Source organism: Phycodurus eques, chromosome 12 (genome assembly GCF_024500275.1).
Source record: "Phycodurus eques isolate BA_2022a chromosome 12, UOR_Pequ_1.1, whole genome shotgun sequence".
NCBI classification, from domain to species: Eukaryota; Metazoa; Chordata; class Actinopteri; order Syngnathiformes; family Syngnathidae; genus Phycodurus; species Phycodurus eques.
In genome coordinates, this window is record NC_084536.1 from 14,259,200 (window position 1) to 14,278,028 (window position 18,829).

The 18,829-nt window shown below is 41.4% G+C and overlaps 1 protein-coding gene across 14 annotated transcripts in view; it reads left to right on the forward strand.

The window, feature by feature from the left end:
- fmnl2a (formin-like 2a) overlaps positions 1–18,829 on the forward strand; it is a 77,672-nt gene that overhangs the window by 32,443 nt on the left and 26,400 nt on the right. For 8 of the 14 annotated variants that reach the window (XM_061691724.1, XM_061691725.1, XM_061691729.1 and 5 more), the window contains 7 exons: positions 4,094–4,170; positions 8,103–8,186; positions 10,753–10,908; positions 12,476–12,508; positions 12,879–12,923; positions 15,722–15,830; positions 17,613–17,689. In XM_061691724.1, coding sequence (XP_061547708.1) covers positions 4,094–4,170; positions 8,103–8,186; positions 10,753–10,908; positions 12,476–12,508; positions 12,879–12,923; positions 15,722–15,830; positions 17,613–17,689 — 581 coding nt within the window. The remainder of the gene's footprint in view (positions 1–4,093; positions 4,171–8,102; positions 8,187–10,752; positions 10,909–12,475; positions 12,509–12,878; positions 12,924–15,721; positions 15,831–17,612; positions 17,690–18,829) is intronic. The other 6 variants (XM_061691733.1, XM_061691731.1, XM_061691735.1 and 3 more) reach the window with 2 other exon arrangements.

Here is an 18,829-nt window from a genome sequence, read left to right on the forward strand (position 1 = left end):
ACAATTCTTTCATCCATTGGACTTGTGGGGTTTTGGAGAGTTTCTGCTTGAATTTCTTTGCAAGATGTCAGACTAGCCTCCCAAAGCTACTGTTTGGATGTGAACTGCCTCCCACCGCCATAGATCTTTTTCTTGAGGATGCTCTAAATGTTTTCAATAGGGTTGAGGTCAGGGGAGGAGGGGGGGCCACAAACGAGTTTCTCTCCTTTTATTCCCATAGCAGCCAGTGATGCAGAGGTATTTCTTGCGGCATGAGATGGTGCATTGTCATCTACGAAGACGATTTTTCCCGGAAAGCATGTTTCTTCTTTTTGTATCATTGAAGAAAGTGGTTAGTCAAAAACGCCACATACCTTTTAAAAGGTCATTTTAACAACTTCAGCTCTGTCCCCCTGATTCTTGCCCAAAACATGACTTCGCCACCTCCTTGCTGACGTCACAGCCTTACATAGTGGTCATCCGTTACTCCATGTGGACCAGACAGAAATGCAAGCTGAGCTGGCTGAAAACTTTTCAATGTCACTGGCTGGATTCTCAGTCACAGTTCATGCAATTGTTGACCGGGCTACATGTCAATAATTATGCAAAACAGTGTGTCTGGCTATGATGCTGCTCAGATATTTTCCCCGACCTTTAGTTTAAAGGAGTTACAAAAAACAACAATGTAAAGTAGACTCAGGTGATGGGAGTGTTTTCTTATCACAACAGGGTGTTGGACTCTGACATACAGTATGTGGCTTCTAGATTAACAGGTTCTTGGGTCTACGATACACCCCAGTATATGTTATTTGTTCAACATGTCGTTTTGTTTTAAGTGTTAACAGCATTGATGATTTTGCATGTTTTTGTCCCTCGGTCGAAAGCTTGGAGGACACACGGCTGTTAATTTGGAGAGTAAAGTGAGCAGTGCCAAGGCAAGGGGGCCTGACTCAGGTGATGGGAGTGTTGTCTTATCACAACAGGCTGTTGTATTTTGACATACAGTATGTGGCTTCTTGATTAACAGGTTCTTGGGTCTACGATACACCCCAGTATATGTTATTTGTTCAACATGTCGTTTTGTTTTAAGTGTTAACACAATTGACAACTTGGCATGTTTTTGTCCCTCGGTCGAAAGCTTGGAGGACACACGGCTGTTAATTTGGAGAGTAAAGTGAGCAGTGCCAAGGCAAGGGGGCCTGACTCAGGTGATGGGAGTGTTGTCTTATCACAACAGGCTGTTGTATTTTGACATACAGTATGTGGCTTCTTGATTAACAGGTTCTTGGGTCTACGATACACCCCAGTATATGTTATTTGTTCAACATGTCGTTTTGTTTTAAGTGTTAACACAATTGACAACTTGGCATGTTTTTGTCCCTCGGTCGAAAGCTTGGAGGACACACGGCTGTTAATTTGGAGAGTAAAGTGAGCAGTGCCAAGGCCAGGGGGCCTGAGGGGCGAAAGGCGACATGTGAGAGGGGTAAAACAAGAGGTTGGTAGAAAGAGAGGGAGGAAAACAGACAAAAAGAGGCACCAGAGGAAGAGAGAAAGAGTTATGGGGCTTCTTTCTACATTCCTGCGCCATCCCCCTTTTCTTCAAACTCAAACAATTGCCACTTTGTGCGGCAGCAAGAGAGCTGGAGGTCTGCCTCGGCTTTCCGTATAGGCAAGCTCCGGTGCATTCCTCGGGGCAGCTCCCAGCCAATGGGCGTACAAGGAGGTTGAGCTCCCATCCAACCAGTCCTCAGGAATGTATCAGCCATTGATTTGTTTTCAGGATCTCCGAATTCTCCTCTTGTACACTTTTGCTGCTTCTCTCTCCTTCTCCTCTGGGTCGCAGCTGGTTGTACTTATGTGGAGTGCACGCTGGTTGCCTGGGGAAGAGGCGGCGGAGGAGAGGGGGAGTGCTGCCTCTGGGAGCCTGCACAGTACCCCAAAATATGCTTTCCACACAAAAGGTCTCCACCCTAATAAAAAAACAGTTTCTCATCTGCACATGAGCCAAACACATACCGCCCAAGTTTGAAGACACAGGGTGGGAACAGCTCTCTACTCTATGGATGTTTCATGGAGTTGTTTGAAAATGAAAATTTCAAGCAGCATGAAAAGCGACACGATCCTTTCTTGTCCATGAAGAGAGGAGAACGAACTTAAGTGTTGTTTTATTGTCAAAAACAACACACCAATTTCCATGAAACCTTTTGTGCGGGTGGCACGTGCTGAGGAAGAACTCATTTTGCTGCAACATGGAAATGTGAACATTTGATGGAAGTCAAGTCATAGATGTGTTTGAAATTACATTATACGTTTTGAGACTGAGAACGAGAAGTTTGTAGTGTCGTTATTTAAATTCCTATGGTGACGCCGCCAGCCAAGAGGAGCGCAAGAAGCCTGTTAGCTCGTGGGCTAGCAGATGGCTTCTCGTGGGCCCGACCCGGTGGGATTTATTCCAGCCACTGGAGACTTTAAGCAGATATATTTTCGTGGCTTGAATGTAGTTACGTGGAGACAATCAGAAAGTTGCTACATGACGTAGCATCCATTTTTCAGCGGGGCGTGGTTTCATGCATTCAGTGAAAACGCCCACAGCAGTTGAGAACGGAAAAAAATGGCTTGATTCTTCAAGCCTTGTTGTATATAATTGGCAATTGTTTTAATCATTCAAATTTGGCAGAGTTGTGTTAACACTCTTTTCTGTAGTGTCAAATTTACAAGACATTTATTTTTTACTTTACAGTGATCCCTCAGTACATTCCTTGTTTTATGTCATTCTTCTTGAAACAAAGTAACCTGCTAACTACCAAACAAAAATAGACACAAAATCTGGGAGTCTTAGCTTTTTGTTTTCACTCCTCTCCCCCCAAACATCTTAGCAGTTGTTTGTCTGTAATTGGTGCGATCCAAAACCAGTTGCTAATCCAAATTAGAAAAGTTGCTTGAAAGTTACAGGAACAAATAGTGATTCTATTAACTGAACTCTTTTTGAACTATAATAATCTGCATATTTGAGAAGCAGGAACTAGATAAGATTACACTAGGATAAACTAATCTGTTATGTAGTTTCCTATTTTGTTTATATAAAATCAAGAAAATTATATTTCATAATTCAAATGCAGGCGGTGACTGGTAAACACATACGCCTCACAGTTCTGAGAAGCCAGGTTCAGATCCGGCCTCGTCTGTGTGGAGTTTCCATGTTCTCCCCGTTCCTGCGTAGGTTTTCTCCAGGTAATGTGGTTTCCTCCCACATCCCAAAAATATGCCCGGTAGGTTAATTGAAGACTCTTAAATTGTCCGTACGTATGAAAATGAGTGCGAATGGGTGTTTGTTTAAATGTGCCCTGCGATTGGCTGGCAACCAGTTCAGGCCAATTCAGGTTCCAACTGCCTGCAGTTACCTGGGATAGGCTCCAGCACGCCCGCAACCCTAGTGAGGATAAGCGCTGTAGAAAATGGATGGATGAATTCAAATGCAACTTCTTCTGGAGTAATCCCTTTAAATTTCCAAAATATGTTACGTTGTCTATTTCAAGACGTAAGAGTCACAGTAGCACTCATTTCTTTCCACCGTGCTACTTACAAGTGATTTATACTTCTCTCCCTTACTTTAACAGCATCTATTTTTCCGACACTGATCACCACCGCTTGATATTTGACAAGATTTGTTCTTGTAGATTTGTAACAGTCTTAAGGGGCCCCTACCATTCATTCATCATTCCTGTCAGACACGCCGCTGTCTCCATCACAGTGTTCATGACTGCAGTCCGTTGTGGTAGGTTTTCAACCGATTGGGTTTGTACATTTTATTGGACTGCCAGGAAAGATTAGTGCTATTTAAATACCTGACATGAGATCACGAGCAAGAGCTACTACATATTCACAGTTTCCAGTGAGTCAGCTCTGTGTCGTTTACTGCTCAGTGGTTACTGGAGGCTTAAAGACTCCAGATAATATTATGGAGGGAACTAATCCTTGCTTTCTCAATATATACTAACTGCTGCTATGCTCCTGTTCAGAATTCTAGCAAGCCACAAACATCCCTGTGTTATCTAGTGATTTACAGCCCTAGCTGGTTTAATAAAATATTAACTAATTCCCTCTTGTTCCTTAGAAATTCCGCCGAAGAGTTCAGGAGTCCACCCAAGTCCTGAGAGAACTGGAAATTTCATTGCGGACCAATCATATAGGGTGAGTCAGTGCGGGATTGTTAACGCACTAAACACACCATGCCATGCAGAAAAAGGAGATATTGGGAAAATATAATCTCATCATATTTTGAAATGAATGCCTTAGTCAACTAACTCACTGTTTAAATTTACCATGGTTGTTAGACAACTGAAAGAAGCCTGACTGATGTGGTCCGGCCTTTTGGGGGAGTGTGACAAAGCGTGCCAATATTAGTCGTTTAAACATTCTGGCTGTCATGCCAAAGAGTATCATGGATCAGTGTACACGTTTTTCAACCCAACTACCTCAAGCTAAAATCTGGGTTGACGATAGTGCCAAGAGTTCTGTTACAAATCGTGTCGGACGTGGGATAGTTTTCTGTAAGAGACAAGTGGCTGTTGTGCTGCCAAACAGTCTGGCTTTCTGATATCGTGGTACAGGTTTTTCAAGACAGTAGACCTGGGTTCAAAACTGTGTTGAAGGGTACTTCTCCTCAACCTTCGTGACAAATGGTGCCAGAAACAAGATGGCTAGCCATGATGCCATCTCTAGTTTATAGTGCCGTGACAGCGCGCAAATAGGGAAAGATGTGTTTAATGAAATTGTACGAGGCCTTTAACTTTCTGCCAATAGGCCTACCTTTTTTTGGGAAAATTATTTGTTGGCCCGTTAGCTGGGATTAGGCATCAAATGGTATCAGATTCTGACAGTATCATAGCCTTGAGCAAAAATATTGTGGTTTTAGGGTATCACAATATTTTAATCACAGCTCTGAACGTATTATTTTGAAATGCACTGCACTGACGACCCAAACCCCACCCCCACCCACCCACACACAGACACACACACACACCTCCTGATGCTGATGAAAAGTTTCAGATCAGTTTTGAAATTGTGACTTCTAAAACCGCGGTATGCCTTGAAACCGGTAACCAGCCCATGCCTATCTGCGCCTGGGATACACAAAATCAAAACGAGTTAAAACAGACCATTGTTTTAACTAGTTTTGACACATAAAGAGAGAACACATTCAATGTTGGTACATATTAAAATGTTGGGGTAAATACAATACAGTCAACACTAAACATATTAAAATGTTGGGGTAAATACAATACAGTCAACACTAAATATTACATACTTAGTAAATGGAATGGTAATCAGTTGATTTATTGACATGAAAATGTTTATGCGCAACCTTTTTAAGATTTAACTCTTTTTTTTGTTAAATTTACTATCAGACTCATGTCATATTTTGTTTCTGAGAACATACCTCCATAGTGGAAGTATACAAAACAGACCTCAGAATAAACCATTGGGAATTACGTTTGCCTGTCAATAAAGTCCAGGAATTGTTTACACAGATAAATTTGATTGTCCAAGACCTTATGCCAGTAAACTAGATTACATCAGTAATCGTCTTAATCTAGACAATGGAGCATTAGCATAATGGGAGTGGGATAGAAGGGTGGGGCTGCTGGCGGTGACGAGGGGGGAAGATGTCACTCGCTCACAGACAGTGAATAATTACAGCTTGTGTTCAGAGGTGAAATGTTCGATGTGGGGAGGCTGCGTATAATGGCAGATTGTCGCTGCGCTCCTCACATGTTGTGCAGTGGTCACCAACATGTGGTGAATGGGAGGATTGTGAGTTGTCATGTGGTAATGATTACCATGTGGCACAAGATGACTACACCTCCTGGTGCTATTCCCCCCCCCCCCCAGCCACCCTACCACGCACCGCTTTACTGGACCCTCTCCTCTGTGTCCACACAGTAACACTGCAGGTGGGCTCATAAGGACGCAGCCAGAGGACTTGAGTGGAATTGCACTGAGCATGCCTGGGTGCCATTATTTTTATACCCTGCAAATTTCTCTCATTAGCAAACAATCGGGCCTGTCAGAGAAACAACTTCGCTTGTCAGGCCTGAATAAAGATGCTCTGTGTGATTTAGTATGGTTGCAGACATAAAGAAAAAAAAAACATGCAGTGTTGAATGTGTATAAACTTGACTGCCTCTTTTTGAACAACATTTTAAAATGTGGACTCGTCAGACCTTTTTTTCCACTTTGCATCAGTCCATCTCAGATGAGCTTGGGCCCAGAGAAACCGGTGTCGTTTCTGGGTGTTGTTGATATATGGCTTCCCAACCTCTTTGGAATTGGGGTACATAGTGGAATGCTTTTACACACACTCTTGGGAATCATTCAGATGTTTTTTTTTGTTTATTTTGCAAAAGTAAGACAAGTTAGGCGGCACGGTGAACGATTGGTTAGAGCGTCCGCCTCACAGTTCTGAGGACTGGGGTTCAATCCCCGGCCCCCCCTGTGTGGAGTTTGCATGTTCTCCCCGTGCCTGCGTGGGTTTTCTCCGGGCACTCCGGTTTCCTCCCACATCCCAAAAACATGCATGGTAGGTTAATTGACAACTCTAAATTGCCCGTAGGTGTGAGTTCGGATGGTTGTTTGTTTGTATGTGCCCTGCGATTGGCTGGCAAACACTTCAGGGTGTACCCTGCCCGATGATAGCTGGGATAGGCTCCGGCACTCCCGCGACCCTTGTGAGAATAACCGGCTCAGAAAATGGATGGATGGACTCCTTATTTGATAGGATTTTCACAATTCTTTCATCCATTATACTTGTGAGGTTTTGGAGAGTTTCTGCTTGAATTTCTTTGCAGGATGTCAGACTAGCCTCCCAAAGCTACTGTTTGGATGTGAACTGCCTCCCACCGTCATAGATCTTTTGCTTGAGGATGCTCTAAATGTTTTCAACGGCCAGCGTACAAAGATTACTCCGAGAGAACAGCAATGACTCATTCAGGAGGCCACAAAGAACCTCAGGACAACTTCTAAAAAACTGCAGGCCTCCATTGCCTTTAGGTTCATGACAACAATAAGGAAGAGACTGGGAAAAAAATGGCATCCATGGTAGAGTTCCAAGGCGAAACCACTGCTGATCAAAAAGAACATAACCCGTCTTCATCCATCCATCCATTTTCTGAGCCGCTTCTCCTCACTAGGGTCGCGGGCGTGTTGGAGCCTATCCCAGCTATCAATGGGCAGGAGGCGGGGTACACCGTGAACTGTTTGCCAGCCAATTGCAGGGCACATATAAACAAACAACCATTCGCACTCACATTCACACGTACGGGCAATTTGAGTCTTCAATTAACCTACCATGCATGTTTTTGGGATGTGGGTGGAAACTGGAGTACCCGGAGAAAACCCACGCAGGCATGGGGAGAAAATGCAAACTCCACACAGGCGAGGCTGGATTTCAACCCGGGTCCTCAGATATGCTAACCATGTTGAGTTGAGTAGAGTTCACTGCCACCATTCAGCACTCATATCTCAAATGTGTGTGTTCGCAAATCAAAGCAAAAATTTGGCGGAACAATGCCTCGTATCTCGAAAGATTTGTAAGTAGGGTCACTCCTGTCTCAAGGCACTACTGTACTGAAATTTTGTTTCAGTTGTGTTTATTAGGGGTTTTCACTTGTGTCTATAAGAGCATTTCACAAGTGTGTGTGTGTGTGTTTCAGTAGTCTGTATGAGAATGTTTCGCGAGTGTTTGTAAATGCGCTTCACTCGTGGGAATGTGAGCAGAATTTTTTTTTTTACTTGTTTATATGAGAGCATTTCAGTAGTGAGTGTGAGAGTTAACTTATGTCCCTGACGGCCCCTCATAAACACATCAGCTATACTAAGTTGAACTACATCCTTGTAGATCTTCAGAATATCCTATTAAAATGATTTTTTAAAAGTTATTTCATTGAGTCAAAGTTGCACTGTTTCATTGAAATCGATTTAGTATTTTTTTACGTTGAGTTCTGTTGTTTTTGCTGGTAATTTGTTTACACTTTGCCCTTGACCGAGTTAACAAGCATTCAAATTTGTACCAAAAAATGACTACTATTTTGGAGACTTCATCTTTGTTTTCCTGCTGTTTTTAGGTGGGTAAGAGAGTTCCTCAATGAAGAAAACAAAGGCCTGGATGTGCTTGTGGAATATCTTTCCTTTGCACAGTATGCTGTCACGTAAGTCACTTCCAGCCCATTCACTCTCCAGTCCCAATGCTCTACTATATGCAGAGGTGACAGCAACACAATGTACCCATTCTGGAGAGTCGCTGATGCGTCCTCACACAGCACACACACGCTGCTGTATTCTAGCTCCAAGTCACTTGGACCCTTTAGCTTGTATTCAAAGATTGATGGTGGGATTATTAGTCAGTCACAAGGTCCCTTGTTGTAAGAACCCTGCATTAAAGTGATCAATTCAACACCCCCCACTTCACCATATGTTATTATACTATGTCCACTTTATGAATGTGTGTTTACCCTGAGCTGGCAATGCAGTAGAATGAAAACCCGAAAGCCAACCTACTGTCAATTGTAACTCCGACTGGCAGCTCTCTTTTAGCCAAGTGCAACAAACTCAAGAATATTGTTGATGAAATTATTTGTATACTTACTCTTGATGTGGTAAAACGTCCGGCAGAATTCAAAAGCTCTTTCAGGTAGGTACTTAAAATCAGAGTGCGAACTGGAAACCATGTTTTTACATTTGGGAACTAATTTGTTAGATTCTCATCAGAGCCCTTTTTTTTTTCTTTTTTAAAAAAAAACTAATTCAGACCAATAAATTTAAGATTTCAGAAGTGTAAACCTCGGCATTAATCGATCCCCAAGAATTGGCTCAGTTTTTAAAGACGTTAGTAACTCCTGTTCTAAATAGGTACTTTTCTGTCATTTTGACTTACATTTGTGCATAAAATAGAAGTCAGAGCCTTTATCCTTAAAATTGCCAGACATCTCAGCTATGGTGTTGTTTTCAGAATATAGTATGATATTTTTACACTGTTGCTACGCTGGGTACTGATAATCTCCTTAAACAGTAGCTGGTAGTCATTGAAATGCTCTCCAAGTGAAATACAAATTTTGGAAATTTACTGTGATAATTGCAGTTACTGACAGCACAGTGGACTATTGTTTAGCACATCTGCATCACAGTTCTACAGTCCAGATTTGAAACTCGGTTCTGGCCTTCCTGTGTGGAGTTTGTGTCTTCTCCCTGTGCTCGTGTAGGTTTTCTCCCATGTACTCTGGTTTCTTTCCATATTCCAAAAACATGCTTCTTAACCCCGGCACGGTGGCCGATTGGTTAGATGTAGTTAAACATAAGTTTGCCTACTGGAAGTTCGTTTAGCTTAATGCTAACAAACAGCGCAAAACACCATAGACCTTCGGGATAACAAATAGCATCTACTGTATGTGATGGTAATATAACGCTTTAAGCAACAGATATTTGAAAACAAATGTTGGAGCAACACATGACAGATAATATAACAATACTCATATATATCCTTTATCCTCTGCGAAGAACGACTAATATTACTGCAGCTTACTGAATATTACTGCAGCTTACTGACATGTACTGTATATCTGTGTCTGTATTATACTGCTCCAAGGTGACCAAGTCGTACTCACCAGAAGGAGCGGCACAATATCCATTGAATTTAAGCAGAATATGTGTCAAAAACAGTTTTATTCATTACATTCTTTTAAATTACATCATTACTGTATGCTTTTGTAAAGCACAATATTATAAAGTGCTATTTTTCATATTACAAAAAAATGTTTTTGGTGGGGAAGCAAAAGGAACAAATTCAACTCGCATCTCAAGGTGCCACTGTACAGGAAGTCCTCGTGCCTCGTCCGCCATTTTGTCCAAGCACCATAGTGTTTCTGCTTAGCTAGTGCATAGTGCTTGTCTGTGTTTGTGCGGCGGGAGTATCTTTGGCTTTTTCACCCTCCTTTTTTCACACTGTCAGCAGTAATGGTAAGTACAGCATCTTATTTTTTTATTTTAATGTATTTTAGTTTCTTTATACGAAGTGTGGACTGCATGGTGGATATAAAAGTATGCATATAAAAGTATGCACACCCCTTTTCAAATGCCAGGTTTTTGTAATATAAGAAAATGAGACCAAGATAGGCGGCACGGTGGACGACTGGTTAGAGCATCTGCCTCACAGTTCTGAGGACCCGGGTTCAATCCCCGGCCCCGCCTGTGTGGAGTTTGCATGTTCTACCCGTGCCTGCGTGGGTTTTCTCCGGGCACTGCGGTTTGCTCCCACATCCCAAAAACATGCATGAATTGCCCGTAGGTGTGAATGTGAGTGCGAATTTGTTTCTATGTGCCCTGCGATTGGCTGGCAACCAGTTCAGGGTGTACCCCGCCTCCTGCCCGATGATAGCTGGGATAGGCTCCAGCGCGCCCGCGACCCTAGTGAGGAGAAGCGGCTCAGAAAATGGATGGATGGATGGATGGATATGGCCGTCACTACACTTGCTACTGTCCTCCTTCACACTCACACATCGACGCACACTCCCACACACATTGAGCTTGCTGTTACAATCACGTGGGACAATACCGTAACAAGTATTTTGCCGTAAATTTCGACTTTAACGGTGAAATCCGACTTACGCGGAAAATCGTGTTACGTCGCCAGCGTAGGAACGCAACTCGTTCGTAAATCGAGCACTTATATTATATATAATTAGCTGTAATATTCCCACGTTTGTATACACAATGTGACAGGTTTGATGGCGACTGTGTGGAAAACAGTCCAGAGGCCCTGCTGGACAAGTCCAAACCTTGGAGTCGCTCCATCGAGGACCTGCACGGAGGAAATACGCTGTCGTCTCCCCTCAGCGGGAACGGCATCACTCGGACGGGCCGGCACTCAACATTACGGTACGTTTTGTTTGTAAGTTTTGACCCCAAAGTAGTCAAGAGTCACACGTTTGCCTGATGCCTCAGCAGACTCTTGTGTGTAGCCATGTGGTCTGTGAGTGACTTTAAATGGTTTAAGACACATTTGTATAAGACTGGCTTTGAACCATGATTAACACTAATTTACCTCATGACAGAATAAAATAATGTTTGTTTTTTTTGTTTGTTTTTTGTGCACCAGACTGTAGCATTTAAGATGGGAGTGTTTGGCGGTCGTTACTTCGTAAACTGATGCTAATATATGCTCTAATCCTCCCTGTCGTTTCGCAGCATTGATTTGTGTGACCTCTAATCCTCCAGTTTGAAGGGGTTAACTTGGAACACGTTGTGCACAAAGCGCTCCATTGATGCACAGAATCACATGTCTGCTGATAGGCAATCCCTGCATGATCACATCGTCAACATTTTTAGCCCTATCCGTATCACATTGTTTGCCCCAACGAACATATTTGTATTCCCTTCGTGTTTCTCCACTGTAGCATGTGCAAATGACATGTTTTCATGCTATTTCCTGAAAATATACACATTGATCATTCGTCATGATTCGATTTACAACTAGATTACATTTATGCTTTGAGACACGATTTAATACGTTTTTTGAGATCCAAGCCATCATTTGGCTGATTTTTTTGCTTTGACTTGCGAGCGTGAACTTGTGATATGAGCACTGTTTGGTGGCAGCAAACCCAATTCGACTCACTTCACAACAAGCAGCAGTTTGGCAGATGCTGAACAATTCTTCCAAAAAGAGACTTTTTAATGACACTCCCAGTTGAATTTTTCTGTCAAAGTAAACATAATATATAAAGAATTAGAAGTTGTGATTAAAAACAACCAAACTTGCCTTAAGAACGGCCATCGCTAGCTTAATGCTAACATCAAATAGAAAATGCCATTGACATGCTAACAGTTATCATCAAAAGTTGTAGTTTTACAACCCTTTAAGCATCAGATATTGAACAACACGCATAGACACAATATAACAATATTCACTGGCATCAATTTTTTATCCTGTATGAAAAATTACTACTATTACAGCAACTTACTGAGTCACTTAACAGTAGTAGTAGAAGACGAAGTCTGTTCATTAGTCTCTGCATGACTGTATTATACAGTCCTGCCTCCCGGTGGCCAAGGCGGTCACACCAGAAGGAGCAGCACAATGATATGAATTACAGCATTAAATCATGATGCACAAACTGTTTAATGCTTTACATTCTGTTTAATTAAGTTATTAGTGTGTTTGGTGTTTGAGTGCTATTTTTCCATATTAAAAACAAAAACACAAACATTTGTTTTTTGGGGGAGGTTGGTTCGGATTAATGGCATTTCTATTCATTTTAACAGGGACAGATGATTTGACACACTAGTGTAATTAAAAGCGTGGTCACGGACCAATTTTAAACATGTATCTCAAGGCACAACCGTACATCAATCTAGTGCCAGTACCTCCTGCAGATGTTGCCTCTTTATAAACCAGATAAGAGCACTCAATGAGGCTGACTGTCTTCTGTTCTGTCCTTCATAGTCTCCTCTTCTGTCTGCCCGTCTTCGACAGCAGGCAGGTCCAAACTTCCGTCTACTCCAAACCTCCCCCGACCCATCCAGAGACATTCTCAAATACACACAACCCCTGGCTCATTGTTCTCATACCACCCTGCTTGCGCTGTCTGTGTCGGGGATGTGAATTTCCCTCCTGCGCTCTCTTCAGAGCAAATAGGTTTTTCTGCCGCTATTGTTCCAGCCTCAGTGCCTGTGTGCGCTCCCTCTGTGGCTCACCCGAATGCCATCCGGTGCTGTTTCCATGCAAAGGCCCCTGTAGGAGCTGAACACTAGACACAAACAGCTTCTGTAACTGCAGTGTTGGTCTATACATAATGTAACAATGCCAAAAACAGTAATTGTATTTGTTTGAAACTGCTACCCCAAAGGTCATCAAGCTCACTCAACTGTCCAAAGTGTTCTCAAATAAGACGGTATGTCCTGTCTTCATTTAGGTTCATAGTAATACAAGAACTAGATGCGTATGTCTGTGTGCATAGTCTCTAGATAAGTTTTAGTATGTGGTGTTATCCTGCTATAGAACCCTTTAGAATTCCCTCGAGGAGAAACCAAAATTTGTATTCTTGTCCACACTTTACATAGATATGTCATATACTGTGTAGACATGACATACTATTGAAGATATTTAAGAGTGAGGGGGTGCACATGAATGAATCTTTCCCATTGCATGTTACAGTTTAGGTTTGACAAGAGAGATACTACTACGACACTTTTTCACCACAATGTGAGAGACTTTGTAAATGCTGCATGAAGTTGCGTTTGTACTGCGCTAGTTTTCTTTCAGTCAACACTGATATTTAAAGCAGTTTGACTTGCCAGGGGGTTGGTAGCCAGAGGCTTAGCTGCACTGTGTTTGTTTACAGAGTAGCCGTGTAGCTAGAGCACAAAGCAGTTGTGCTTTCAGTCCTTGTGTATTATGATCCGTTTGGGAACTCGATATTTTAGAGAGGTGTACCTAATGCAAATACATGTACAATTGCAACCCAAGTCATAATGTTTGTAATGCATATTTGTCAAAATAATCTCATTTTCCAATTGGAAGTCTGACCCAGGCTGCTCGTTAAATATTTCACTGTGCAGGGGCTCCTTGGTTTCCGACGGAGTTCTGCTGTTCCTACACTGGCTACCCAATCCGAATTTGTATGTGAGTTGGAACGTACCATAGTCTATCACTAAGCTATGCTAACTCGGTATTAAAGTCATATTTACAGCAATTGTATGAGAAAGCACTTGTGGTCCTATATATAAACGGTAACTCAGGGTGCCTTCTTACGCCACGCAGCATTCTTAGTTCATTGCACAATGTTTGAAACCTCAAAACCTTGTATGTTGGTACCTTCATAAACCGGGGACGCCTTGTAATTTTATCACTACCTGTCTGAGACCCACCCACAATGGGTATGTAAGCAACTTTTAGGTCTAGACCCATTATTTGAGAATTGCTGATCTAAAGGTTACACATTAACCTCTCCTCATTATGTATCATAAATGGTTTTATACCAATGTATTCCGTTATGTATATAGTTGCTGTAGTTTGATATTATAGTTGAAAATTATCACTATATCCTATTGCGACTTTATCTCACTGGAGTGTAATTAAGATCGTTAAGATTGACTTTTCTCCTTGCTTTACATGAGTGGATGTCTTTCCGTCATTTGTGTTCCCTTTTCCAGTATGGTTTTAACTTGGACACTTTTTAGGACTTTTTTTTTTAGCCTTTAAAGAGGGAAAACAGATACTGTGTGGTGATGCATGTGTGGACTGTGTCTTTAATCAGTTAATCAATCAGAAGGTTGGGACCTCAATCAGAAGGTTGGGACCTAATCATAGACTCCTTAGTTCTCCCATGAATCTTAATTCTGACATTTTGGACAATGTTAGGCTTGTAACATTTGTGGGAACCATTCGTGAATCATCTTTTGTTTTTATTCAGTATGAATGGACATAAATTCCCACAGATTCATGTCAAAATTTGTAGTAAAACAAGTGGAAGCTATTATAACTGCAAACGGGAGGGACCAAATGAATTTTTCATCAATTTTTACACTTAAAATTGTTGAAAAGGCTAGGTGTACCAAAATGTTTGTCTTGTTATTAAGATATAATGCATGCAGCATGCATTTCACTTTGAATATGACTTGACACTTTGATCACTTTTTAATATGACGTAAGTTACTGTAACTTGAATTCTCATTGTTCATCTTTTTTCTTTTTACCTAGTACCAAAAACACATGAATATTAGTCAATGTTTCATCAATAGAGCTATTTTCAATTCCACCTTCTATTTTGAATTTCACAATTAAGGTGCATCCATTGTTTCCCCCCGCCATTATCACAATCATGTATTTTCTATCCACCTATAAACAGCTAGATGTGTTGCAAGTGTATATAAAGTTTGTTTGGGTGGTTTCAGGCATGCCCAAGCAAGTTGAAGGTATTACTTTTTGTTACACAATCGTTAATCGTGATTTTGATATTGAGAGGAAGACAGTTTGTCTGCACATTTCTATTCAGTTTGTCTCCACATTTCTATTACATTGTGTCACGCTTGGATGTTGGGCAGTCGGGTGAGGAAATGATTACTAAGTCAAAGCAAAGAGTTTCTTTTGCATCTTCGTACCAGTTCTGTCCTGCTATTCATTACATGAGAAGTATTAATCAACCTGCAGACATATTTCTATCCTTAAGGTGTGACACATTGCACGCGCATGCTGTGAGTCTTGCAGGAGTCACGCCTCCTGCTGACACGAACTGGCGTGTCTGTCGCTAATAGCCTCAAGATAAATTTTTTACAGAATGGTAATTGAACCTTGCGACTTGAATCTGAAAATAAACAGTTTCCCTTGGTGTCTTCTCCCACCACTGGTCACAAGGCTGCTTTGCTATTTAGCTTTTACTGGCAGCACTCCACCGGGAAAATACTTAACTGTTTTGTCTACATGTAAATGACGGGGGTGCTGTTGTGTTATTGATATTGCCATGAAAGATATTAAATTAAAAGCGTTAAAAGAAAGCATCATGTGGGCCCCTGGCTAGGCTATAGATTATATAGCTTTTGTTTCAGTCTGTGTATGGTGGACCGTCAATTTCAAAGGAGGTAATGGATAACGGGGAGTGGGGCAAGCTCCCCTCACAAATGCCCCCCCATGTTCTTGTTTTTTCCCCATCCTACCAACATCTCAACATTGTTTTTAAAATTTCATTTTCAGTTGTAACACTTTACCCAGCCGGAGGACGCTGAAGAACTCCAGGCTGGTCTGCAAGAAAGACGACGTGCATGTCTGCATCATGTGCCTGCGTGCCATCATGAACTACCAGGTCATTCATGCCATTCACACAGATGTACTGGATATGTACTTCTCTCGGGTTGTGACAAAATATTGATTTTACAACATACTGCATCGTAATCTCTCGTGGAACAGTATACTCAAATATCAGATACTGCTGCTGTACCACGTTGAATTGAGTAGTTTTACTCATATCGTACTTACTTTTTAATATACAGTGTACCCCCACATACTCGTGGTTCGGCACCTGCGAATACACCTATTAACAGTCAATTAAAAAAAACACGTTTTCCCCCCCCCTTTTTTTTTTTTTACTTGAACCAACCCTCAAAAAACACTTTTTGTGGGTTTAAGAATTTTTTTGTTTGAAAAAAAAATACAATAATTTTTTATCAAGGTAATTGTAATGGGTGTCAATAATCCGGATTTTTTGTATTTGCGGTGTGGCCTGCTCCACTGTAATGTGAACTTCTCTGATCCCGACGATCAATAAAAACATGTTTTTGTTTAGTTACATATCATTATGTGTGTAACATAATGCCTTGCCCTATGTGTGTAACATAATGCCTTATAATGTACAGTGGATATAAAAGTATGCACACCCCTTTTCAAATGCCAGATTTTTGTAATATAAGAAAATGAGACCAAGATAGGCGGCACGGTGGATGACTGGTTAGAGCATCTGCCTCACAGTTCTGAGGACCCGGGTTCAATCCCCGGCCCCGCCTGTGTGGAGTTTGCATGTTCTCCCCGTGCCTGTGTGGGTTTTCTCTGGGCACTCCGGTTTCCTCCCACATCCCAAAAACATGCATGTTAGTTTAATTGACGACTCTAAATTGCCCCGTAAGTGTGAATGTGAGTGCGACTGGTTGTTTGTTTGTATGTGCCCTGCGATTGGCTGGCAACCGGTTCAGGGTGTACCCCGCCTCCTGCCCGATGATAGCTGGGATAGGCTCCAGCACGCCTACGACCCTAGTGAGGAGAAGCGGCTCAGAAAATGGATGGATGGGTGGATGGAGACCAAGATAAATAATTTCACAACATTTTCCACCTTTCATGTGACCTATAACCTGAACAACTCATTTAAACATTTTTCTTAATCTTCTCCAGAGAGCAACTGAGATAGCATGGTTGCACAAGTGTGTACACCCTCAAACTCATGGTAAATGGGAGGAGTCAGCACACAACTGACACCATTTAAAGTGTCTGATTAACCCCAAATAAAGTTCAGCTGTTGTAGTAGACTTGTCCTGACATTTTTTGTCTTTTTAACAGAAGCCTAATAGTATAATAATTGCCAACAGCCTGAAGGTTTTTTTTTTTTTTAAACGCTGATTGCTGTTTGGAACTGTTCATAATTCCCTCCACCTTGACTAATGGTGGCAGGTGTGTGCTGACTCCCAATTAAAATTAGTTTGAATGTGATTGGTTAATTCTCAACACGGCCACATCCCCAGTTATAAGGCGGTGTGCACACTTGTGCAACCACATTATCTCAGTTGTTTAGTTTAACTTCCCCTCTCTAGATTTTTTTTTTCAGTTTGGTTGTACAGATTGTAAATCGCATTAATGGCAGAAACAGTTTTTAAATGATTTATCTCACAAAGACCTGGCATTTAAACGGGTTTCGAGACTTTTTAAATACAGTGTAACAGTGCTTTTATATTGTGGGTGGGAAGTTATTACAATATCATATTGTGAAATACTCTGCAATTCCCACCTCGTTGTTCATATTTTTTCTTTGTTTGTTCATCTCGTTAAACTTGAGCAGTCAATAATGTCTTTCTGTCACTTGTGTTCTTTTTGTTTCCAGTATGGCTTCAACATGGTCATGTCCCATCTAAATGCTGTGAATGAAATTGCACTCAGTCTCAACAATAAAAACCCAAGGTAAGTCAATGGCGTTGGGGCGGGGGATGGGGGGGATGGGTGGTGACAGGTACCAGAAGGACTCGCTTCTTGTTCTTCTTCTATGTGACATTTGTTGACCTGTGGGGTTAAAACATTTAACCTAGTAGTGGATGCAAAACCCTGTTAGATCCCCTTTCATTTCTCATCCAGACACACGCATGCAGGCACATTTAAATCATTACTTGTCAACTAACTATACCTTACCCGCCATGCTGTTTGGCCCCATAGGCTAGACGAGGCCCCACAGTATGGGTGTGTAAACAGATTTATGACTTTATTAACATGAATTGGCTTTCTGTTTGTGTTTCTCACACATTTTACAACGTGACTTTTTTGTCCTCTTGGATTACACCGTGACACTCAATTTATTTTGAGATTTTCCTTAACAGAATTGATCAAATATGTTTTTAAACTCATCATCCAAAATATTAGCTTCACACACACAATCAAATGGTTAACCTAATAGTATAATAATTGCCTACAGAATTTTTAATTTAAAAAACTAAAAATGTAGTTTTCATTTTGTCTGTAATTTTCAGTCAGGCAGAGCAACTGGACTCTTCTTCTTCGTTGAATTCGTTTTTTTTTTCTTGCTCTTCGTGATGAAATGACTCAGTGAACTACTTATTAGGCTAACCAACGTAATGCGATACAAGAGTCGTGTAGAAAATGACAAGACTTTGCAAAGATAAACTGGAATGACATTCCAGAGACTAGTGCGCAGACCTCTGCCAGGGTTAAAATGGTAACAAAAGTTTGAAAAAAACATTGAGTGCAGGATAATAGCAGGTTTTTGGAGGATGATATAAAATGGCAGAATCTCAGAGTATCTTGTTTCTTTGTCTGTACATTTGTCATTTCGCCGGTTACTTTCTGATTCATGCCTCACTGCGCGCAACATAAATAATGATTAGTCTCACCTGTGGATGAATTCATCAAAAAATTATGTTTTGCGTTTCTGCACACGTTTTGGAACTTACTGGGTATATGCAGGAGCTGAGTATATCTATGATGGTGCAAGTTGGTGCTGATCAAATGAATAGCAGTGTTCAACTGGTGGATGTCTGAACTTTACTGAAGACCAATTTAGTCGAACATTGTTGTCGGCCTTGTGTGAAT